The 9,950-nt window shown below is 44.5% G+C and overlaps 1 protein-coding gene across 4 annotated transcripts in view; it reads left to right on the forward strand.

Moving 5' to 3' along the window:
* The window catches only part of OIT3 (oncoprotein induced transcript 3), a 30,207-nt gene extending 20,553 nt beyond the window's left edge, over nt 1-9,654 (forward strand). For all 4 annotated transcript variants that reach the window (XM_075505410.1, XM_075505411.1, XM_075505409.1 and 1 more), the window contains exons 6-9: nt 1,757-1,917; nt 2,554-2,969; nt 7,297-7,396; nt 8,903-9,654. In XM_075505410.1, the coding sequence (XP_075361525.1) occupies nt 1,757-1,917; nt 2,554-2,969; nt 7,297-7,396; nt 8,903-9,085 (860 nt within the window). In that variant the 3' untranslated portion in view covers nt 9,086-9,654. The remainder of the gene's footprint in view (nt 1-1,756; nt 1,918-2,553; nt 2,970-7,296; nt 7,397-8,902) is intronic.
* The last annotated feature ends 296 nt before the right edge of the window (nt 9,655-9,950 follow it).

Raw genomic sequence — 9,950 nt, forward strand, 5'->3', positions numbered from 1 at the left:
TAGGGTGGTTTGAATTACATTACCAGTTACTCTGAGATGGGTAGTATAAGGGGTTTCCCAGAGTGTTTTCCTGAATAGTGATGAGTTGGCTTGAATCAAAAGTGGATCTGCTCACAGGTTTCATTCACTTGTTTCTGTGCCCAGGTGGTGGAGTCCACACAGACAACTCCTGCAATGCCACAGCAGAGGTTAAATAGGTATCTCCTCTTTCTTCCCCTTTGTGCCAATCAAAAACGTTTAGAAACAGAGATAGCCTGAACCAAGGAGAGTTGCATTTGGGATCCAAACTCTTTACCCTGAGTTACACTTTTACAAAAGCATTACATTTTCTTATTCATCAAGGAGTCACTAGAACAGTGAAGCTTTAAATCCAAATTGAGCCAATCAGTTCTCCAAAGGATATTAATCTCTGCATTGCGCTGTGTTCTCAAAGTCCCTTTGTCTCCTTGTGAGCTTTGCCATTTGACATGCTCGGTTATTCCCGCTTGCCTTCTACTGCAGATGGAGGAAAAGTTAAGGTAATTCTTAGTTCTTTAATTTTCTGTTCTAACCCAGCAATGTCATTATGAGAGCACATTACTAGGGGCACACTGCATACATTTTAGCATATCACCTTGAAAAGATCAACTTTTAATAAAAAATACTCCCTGCAGGTACGCAGTAGCTGTTACAAATACCTTAGCTGGGACATGAGAATTTTTTTAAGGGGGGTAAAAGACATGTTTTAGCAGTGTGCTTTGTATCCAAGATCCAGAATCCTGGATTATATAATTAACTTGATCGAAACTAAGGGAAGGCAGATCATATGAATGTCAAGGATTGGGACTGTAATTAATTTTAGGAAAAAGCTTGGGGAACTAGTATATTTGCAAAAAGTTTTGTCATGTGATTTTAAAATATGATAAATGGAAATTCTGGAGAGGATTTGTTTTTCTGACTGAGACCAGAATATATGCACCAGTACGCTTGTCCTGTATCTAACGGAATAGATATGTATATACTCAAGGAATATACATATAGCAATTATTTTTTTTAATTGAAGATTATTCCCTCTTTTTTCCTTTTTCATTTTGTCCAATCTCTATGTTTACTCCACTTCTTATGTAATGGAATTTTAATTAAAAAAAGTTCACATGGAGATCTGTATTAAAATTCAAAGGTTAGAAGGAGGTGGAATGAGTGAGCTAATTGGGTTTGTTTGTCAGAGCTGGGTTTATTGCTTATAAAAATATTATTACAGCATTTTGAGGTGCTTCCATCTTAGCTTGGCATCTATATGGAATTACTCTGTCTTGTTTTGATATGTTCCAGGTTTGATGTAAAACCTGATAAAGGGTCTTAAAAATGGCTTTGCCTGGGGTGTTGTGAATTTGATATCCACATCTGGGAAAGGCTCTTCCCAGGACATAGCCGTGCAAGAGATATCTATCAAACCTGTGCTGAGTATTAAGTATAGCTGGAAATACTGCATAGCTAAATTTCTGCTGCAAGTATAGCTGTGATCGTCATCGTCTTTTGTGGTGTCGCTGCACCAGGAGAATTTGGGGCAGTGGTAGCTCGGGAGGTTTGTGTTGTGTAGATGTGAATGTAAGACAGGTAGTTAGATTACTATGGTTAGATAGTATCATAAATGTAGTGTATGTTTGCCTTTTCCTTCCCCCAATAGTAACTGGTATAGGCCTTCCCCACCTCCCTGATACTGATACTCCCTGATAGTTTTGTACTGCAGACTGTTATTTGGGGACTTTTCTTGTAGTTCCAGTGCTGTGCAAGTCCAGCTCTATTGAAGTGAGCATCCCAAAGGACCTGGTTGGAGGCCTGGACCTTTCCCTCATCAACACTTCCTGCAAAGGAGTATCCAATGGCACTCACGTCAACATCCATTTCTCCTTGAAGTCCTGTGGCACTGTTGTAGATGTATGTATACCCATTGCTGTCCTGTCTCTTGGGATCTCTCAGATTTGGGGACTCGGCTATGGCTTACTTGGGGAATAAAGTTGATTTAGCTGTACCATCAGAGCAGTTTCCTGTGTTGCCGTGCAGCTGGCCTCAGAGTAGACTTTGTGTGGCATCCCAGAGTAGGAGCGCTTGTTCCATCTCCTCTCCAGTCGTGTGCGTCTGTCAGCACGGGTACTGCTTTCTGCTCACCCAGTGCTTCACAGAGGCAGCTTCACCATCATTCTGGTGCAGAAAGTGCAAGTGGTGTCACTCTTCACCCTCCTGTTGAAACAGAATCTGGTCTCCTGATAATGTTTCAAAGGTTATCCTGGCAACTGGTCAGGAGCCAGAGAGCTCAACTTAGCAGATGGGTAGCAATTGGAAACAAATTCCTCTGCTTCATGCAGGAGTACAGTGCATCAAAGTTGACAGCAAACTGACAGAGGTCATAGGTAAGGATGAACATCATTCTGCATATAAATTCACAAGCTGTACTTTCAGTGGCTAGTTAATGTCTGAGTTTCCTGAACAAGGTAAACTCAGCTCCTAGTCTGAACTCAGAGAGGTCTTTCTGAATGATCTTCCCTTTCCCTTAAACTACTTTCTTTGCTGCAGGTAATAAATGATAAAATCATTGCCACCAATCTGGTGACCGGCTTGCCAAAGCAGACTCCAGGAAGCAATGGGGACATCATTGTCCGCACCAGCAAGCTGCTGATCCCGGTGACCTGTGAGTTCCCACGCCGGTACACCATCTCTGAAGGTTATGTGCCCAACCTCAAGAACTCACCCTTGGAAATCATGAGCCGCAACCAGGGCATCTTTCCCTTCACTCTTGAGATCTTCAAAGACAAAGACTTTGATGAACCCTACAGGGGTGCTCTTCCCACCCTTAAGCTTCGGGACTCTCTGTACTTTGGGATTGAACCCTTGGTACATGTCAATGGACTAGAGACACTGGTAGAGAGCTGCTTTGCCACTCCCACTTCAAAAATCGACGAGATCCTGAAGTACTACCTGATTCAAGATGGGTGAGTTCACTGTTCCCTCCGTTGCTGGCTATTAGATGGGAATTGGCAGTGGGGCTAAGTTGCATTGCCTGTGTGACACAGGAAACACTATCACTTCTCCACAGCAGCCTATCTGCTGTGTTCCTAGCAATCACCAGCAGCCAGGCCATCAAGCTGAAACCACCTGTCCCATCAATAGTGATTGGGAGAAACAGTGGGAGGCAGTGAAAGAGGTTACTCCAAGTGCAGCCTTTACAGGACATATTTCCCTGTAACTAGCCTTGTGGATAATTGAGTTGGCTCCAGTAGAAAAGACAACTTTCCTGATATCCTCTCTCTGCCAGCCCGCAGAGTGCCAAACTAATTGGCACAACCGCCCGACGGCTGTGTGCCACTGCCATGCAGCCGCTGCAGCAACTGGAGCAAGTTTCTTAATTTTCCCATAATGGCCTTATTATAGCATGAGCCAGAAGACTCCATGGCTGGTCCTGGTTGGAGCTCCAGGAGCTCCCCTTGCTTTGCTCTCTCTCTGATGCCTGTCAGTGCAGTAAGCTTAGGGTCCCTCAGTTTGGCTGTAATTTTCTGAGGTGTTTGGGTTTAGTGATCTTTCCAGGATATGCTAGTAAAAAACTCACTGTGGGTTCACTGTAACAGGTTTTGTGTCAGAGGTTTGGGGAGCATTGCTGTGGGCTCTGCTGTGGCTCCTAAGATGACCCCTGTTTTCAGACACTTGTTTGGGTGCTAACACAACAGTGCCATGGTGCAATGCTGCTGTGGGATGTTTGCATCCAGCAGTGCCTGGCAGCTTAACCAGACAACACAGTGCAATTATCACAGTTGGGAACCAGTCTGCTATCCTCTAGGGAGGAAAGTCCAGCCAAAGTAATATCTAAGACATACCCAAGCGTCATAGCCTAACAGTCAAGGGACTGCACTCATCTAAGTCCTGTGTTCTGTCTGCCAAACCATCTAATGAGGACAACAATGATTTCCTCAGCTGCCAGCCTAAATCATCCACTGTTACAGCTGGTGATGACAAATCCTATGTGATTGTCTTGTAGCAAAAGAGTCCTGCAGAGTACAGGGTACAGAGTATTTTGTACAGAGTAGAAAAATACTGTTTTCATTTCCTTCTGACAAAGGTTTTAGCATTAGCTTGCTTTCCCTCCATCCTAGGCTGCAGTTCTTCTGTGCCTGACATTTCTGGGGTTTATAAGCAGATTTATAATGAAAGGATTGATTTATCGACTCCCTGGCTTGGCTGTTCCTGTGAACCCTTCAGAGTCAAGGCTCTAAACATTCATTCATTTCCCACCATGAGTGAAAATGATGGGATTCAAAACAGTGGCCAAAACCTGAGCCGAAAGAGAAGGGAGAAGGCAGAAAATGTCATCTCTTGAATTCACCACAGCACTAGTTGGAGGATTTATGGCACCAGCAGCCCCTTTGGTACTGTTATCCTGCAGAGGGCATTAAAACTTCACTGAAGGGAAAAGTGGTCTGGAGCCGGCTGGCTGGAGCCTCATCCTGCCTGCTCCGCTCTCCAGCTATCACTGCAGGCCCCAGTGTCCCCAGACATGCCAGCCCCCGTGCACTGTGCTGTATTTAAATTGGACCGCTCACCTAGACCAAAGGCTAATGATGTGCTATTGAGCTAACTGGAGTTCTTTGTGTCTCTATGTGCTTGCAGCAATTAAAAAGTAAAATTAGTTGAATACACTGCTGGTTTGTCCCTGCTCCAAACAGTTCTGTAATAACCCAGTTTCCTTCCATCAACTCAGCCCCAAAAGCCCAAGGCAATAAAGATGGGATTTTTAAATCAGTTTATGTAGGATCAGACCTGCAGGAGTTAACTGCAGCTTCCAGAGGGAAACACTGTTTAAATTTGAGGGGATATATCTTAGACTGAGGGATGGGAAAAATCCCTCTCCTGCTTTCTTCCCTTCTGATTCCCTACCATCTCCAGTTGGCAAGAGGTGGGAGCCGCCTTCTGTGGGACACCTCAACCCTCTCCCTATGCTGATGTGACCATGTTGGAAGTCAGGATTTTCCCAGATCCTTCCCTGCAGTTTCTGTAACACCCTATATAGCCCAGCCAGCCAGCCCCAAAGCAGCTCTCCCACTTCTGATCTTGTTCTTCCTCTTTCTCAGAACAAAAATAAATAAAAGGCATTGACCAATTGCATGGGCAATTAAACATTGCAGCTCTCTGGGGCATCTGGAGCAAGGTCATGTCACTGAGGGCAATACATTGTAATCTGATGTGGTCAGGAGCTGCAATTTATCTGAGCATGACGTGGTTAACGTAGTTCCATTGCAAGGCTCATCTTGTTACACCTCGGGCTGCCCCTCGTTTGTAGGCTGAAGTGATTATTTTATTCTCCGAGCCTTCCTTTCCACCTTGCAACCCCCCAATAAGAGGGTCAGAGCACAGCTCTCATGGCACAGCCACTCTCTGCTCCCCTAACCCAAGCACATTATGCACAGGAAAGGGTTATTTTCCCCATATCCTGACAAGGATCACTCATTTTCTTTCCATACCTGTGCTCCCTGCCCCTTCTCACCTCTCCAAGGTGGGAAGCAGGGTCTGGAGGTTTCCTAGGAGGGTGGGACAAGGTATGGCCCCACGCACAATGCAAAAGGGCTTGACCCTGTGACTCATGAGGTTTCTGAGCTCTTTTTGTCATGCCACAATGCATTTGTTGGAACCCTCCGTAAGATGTACTTAGGGGTGTGGTAGTGGCTCCATGTATCCCTGGTTTCTCCTTGTTCTTCCATTTTCCCTCTCCCTAGCCTCAAACCAGTAGGTTTCTTGCCACCAGTGTGGAGAACCTTTGGAGAACCTGGGATTTAGGAGTCAGTATGAGCCAGTGTCCAAGAAGCATCACAGTTTATATGCTCACAAATGAGGACATGCCTGTGAGTTGACTTTATGGCCCCAAAGCTCAGCCAGTCACTTATGAAAAGTCTGTAACCGTCATTCTTTACAATCAGATGCCTTCAGGAATGCTACTTTTAAAAGCCATTTTATCCTAAACAACTTAGTAACATCTAGCATTTGGCCTGAAGGGCGAGAAATCTATGTTAGTTTTTCTAGATGCACAGTGTTAATTTATTAGCTCCCCTTGGATGACTTTTTATGTTTGCCTCCCAGGCAAGTTAACTAGACAAGCGCTGCAGACAGAGATATCCCTTCAGACCGTGACCTCCACTGGCTGAGAAAAGCTACAGAAATACATGGTGGTGAAAATAATGCTAGGATCAGACCAATGCTTAGTGCTCCCATGAACGTACACTGCTCTACGCCCATGGAGCCAAGTCAGCTGAACAGCGTAGAGATTCCCAAATACATGTTCTAGTGAAAGCAGAGCTACATATAGATGTGGGGTTTGCTGCTGTTTGATAATTAAACATGTCAAACATCAGCATTTCTGACAATGCCTTACATATTTCTGGTGTAAAGATGGAAGATAAAGGTTGCTGCAAGAGTAGGACCTTCAGCTATCATACCATTACCTCTTGTCCCTTCCACCACCTTTTTTTCTTTTTTTAATATCTTGCAAAGCCCACCTTTCTGGAATTAACTTGCTAGAAAGAACAAGCTGCATTGTAATGCAATATAAAAGCAGCATCTGGGCCTCTCAAAATGCCTAAGGCTTTGCAATAGGCTGTAGTAGTTTATAAATAAACTGCACCTGAAATGTAACTTTTTATAAAAGTAGTTTATTTTCTTGCAGTTCTGTGACCTCTCGCATGACTGGAGAAATGGAAATTATGAATTTTAGCTGTAGCGAATTTGAGCTGTCTGATCAAGTCCAGCAGGAAGAAAAATGTAAATGATGTAAAGCAAAGTAGATCTTTTTTTTTTTTTTTTTTTTTAAATATAATCTGTGATATTTTAGTAACGTGGGTAATTCATTTAAGCTTATTCATTTTAAGTGCGATTTCTTTGCATATATATGTGTCTACAGAAAGTACATAATACATTATATTCTGTATAACAGTTCTGTTGATCGCTGCAGAGTGTTGCACAGGAAGGTGAAATGAGGACAAACTTGCCTGCAGCTCTCTGGCAGTACCTCTGCCGATGGGACTGGACCACGTCCTGCCAGCTCTCTGCTGCTGAGCTGTTCATTGTCTGGAGATGCTATTATCATCACGGGTGTTTTTCCCCCATCATTCCCGAATTTTCTCCTGTGGCCAAAGAGGAAGTAACATGGATGGTAGCTTAGCTTGAGACAGCCAAGCCCTCCTTTCCTTTCTCTGGTTAAATAGGCTGGGATGTTTTTTCTCTTTCTTTTTCCATTTCTGGGAAACCCATTAAAGCCTATCCCTCTGCTTTCCTCAGCTGCGTTTCTGATGATTCGGTGAAACAGTACACGTCAAAGGACCATCTTGCCAAGCATTTCCAGGTTCCTGTGTTCAAGTTTGTGGGCAAAGACAACAAGGTAAGCTCAAAACCCACCTCTTAGATATTGCATCAGCCCTGATCTGACTAAAGAGTCTCAGCACAGAGTTGGCTGTATTAGAGTGCAAAGGGGAGGAATGGCTGGCCCAAGGCAGATGCTGCTGTGCCTATTCTAGCAGTTGTGTCTTTCAGGAGTCTGACACAGGTACTTTAGGCGAGAGTGATGAAAACAACTAAAATTAAATAAAATATGAAGGACAGTTGTGGAACATCAGCACCATAGCAGGTTAAAATCGCTGTTGTTTCCAGGGTAGTCTTAGCAGACCCTTGTATGCTGGGCGAGAAAAGTGTTCCCAGTTACCAAACAGAAACCCAGGTTGTTAGGCACATTATGTGGTGTCCCATCTTTAAAACAAGATGGTCTATAGTTTTGAATCTCTTCAACTTTATATCTTCTGTAGCTCTTGTGAGTACAGATACCAGGTTTCCAGATACAAGGCCACCATACTGTTTAATTCAATGTGAAACCAGGCCATCCAGGCTGGTGGCACTCTGGGGCAGAAGCTTTGTAGTGGGAGGACAGTCAAAGAATAATATCATTTTCCTCATGCAAATAGCTTTCCTTTTGTGTGCTAGAAGAAATCAGGTCTTTCAGTCACTATTGTTATGCTCAGCCAATGCTGCTTGCTCTAAAATGCATAAAGCTGCCTCTCCAGCTCCTGGAGAGCCTCAGTAGGGTTAAAACAGATGAGATCTTTCAAAATCCAGAAATTTTGCTTGGCCCTTTGACTGCTACTGCTGCCTCCAACCTACATCCTCCTGGCCTGTGCAATGGATTTTGCTTCAAACCTCACCATTGACCAAACATTCACAAATATTTGCCTCCCTAATTGCTGCTTGCAGGGATCTTGCTTACTCTCCTTGTCATTTAGAGGGCAGGGAGCAGCAATCCTGTCACTGTCTGCCTTTACTGTGAAGAAAGAAAAGGCAGCTGTCTCCTTGCCCTTTGTGTTCTCCTTCTCCCCTCAACTACCGGTCTTAGCCCCTCATCAACCTGCGTCTTCCTCCTTTGCCTCTCGGTCTCCTAGCTTTATGTTTTCTCAGCTCATGTCAAATTCTCTTGCACGATTCTATCAGTCTATCTCCTTGTGAGGCTTCATGCGTTCTTGGCCTGCTTCCTACCATGCAGCTCCTACACAAGCTCTTCCAAGCTTATTCCTGGCGTTTTTATCCCTTCCTCTGGAGGATCATTTCACACCTTCATATTCCCTGTCTAGCTCTTGGCTAACAGACAGACACCATGCTCTGAGATCTCAGCCAGGCACTCTGGAAAACGTGCCCTTTCCTTGGGCACATAAGAAAATACATGGAGCAGCCAGTTTGGCTGTGGATAGTGATGGTGGATAAGGACCTTGTAGATGCAGGGACAGAAATGGCTGTACCGTGGGAATCATGTCGCTCGTGTGCTCTCTGAGAGCTGGCAGTGCTGCCAGTCTGATTCCCAGAGCTGCACATTGACTTGGCCTGCTGTCTCACCACCCTCCAGGAGGTGTTCTTGCATTGCCGCATCCTCGTGTGCGGGGCGCTGGACGAGAGCTCTCGCTGTGCCCAGGGCTGCCGGAGACGGGTGCGCAGGTCGGCTGCGACGGAGGAGGAGGACGACGAATCTGGTCACATGGCAAACCACATCCTGACAGGTGGTCCCATCAGAATCGACTTTGATGACTAACATCCACCCACTGGAACAGCTTCTCTGCCTGAGACCAACCTTTCCTTATCAATGCCTTCTTTCATGGTCATTTGAGAAACAAGAGGTATTTGGTAAAGCCCCACTTGAACCTCAGGACTTGTTTCCTTAAATGCATGATGATTATTTGTGAAGTATGTTGGGCACATGAGGCAGCCCTCTGAGTGCAACCTGGGCTGTGGAACAGTTTGGTTTTTACCTGTGTTTCTTCCCAACAACCCTTAGGTTGAAGGGACCCTATTGCTTGGCAGGCCCAAAGTGTTACCTGACTTTGTCTTTCCCTACATCTGCCTGCAGGCTCCGCAGGACTGTTTGTCCTTGACTAAATAAATGGTATTCAAGCCCTTCTTCCATCAGACAATACAAATAGTATCGTAGCTGAACGTGTTCGCTATGCAGTTCTGTGAATGATGCTGAAGCTTTCGGATGTGCTGAGATTTTGGATGACCGTTAATAAAAACATGTATAAAAATATGTATCTTGTAATGTGTAAGTTCCTTGGAGCTACAAAACTGTTGTCATTACAGGTACCTAAAGCTCAGATCTATCACAAGCACATTTAAATATTATTTTTAAATAGTACAAGGTATTTAATAAAACTTGATTTTTTTAGTGTCTTTTGATAACTGCATGCAGTTTGACAGTGTTTCCTCTTGTATTTAGTGTATCATTATTTTTCTCCCTCTTCTCCCCCCACCAAAAACATGGTGCATTTCCTAAGTGCTATAGCACCTTGATTGTAAGAAAACCACCTTTAAATATCTATAAACACACACCCCCCCCCCCCCAAGCGTGCCGCTACCAAGTCTTTGTTTGAAAGTTGAAATGCATTACCCTGGTCTAGAGA

The sequence above is a fragment of the Mycteria americana genome, chromosome 6 (genome assembly GCF_035582795.1).
Source record: "Mycteria americana isolate JAX WOST 10 ecotype Jacksonville Zoo and Gardens chromosome 6, USCA_MyAme_1.0, whole genome shotgun sequence".
Lineage (NCBI taxonomy): Eukaryota > Metazoa > Chordata > Aves > Ciconiiformes > Ciconiidae > Mycteria > Mycteria americana.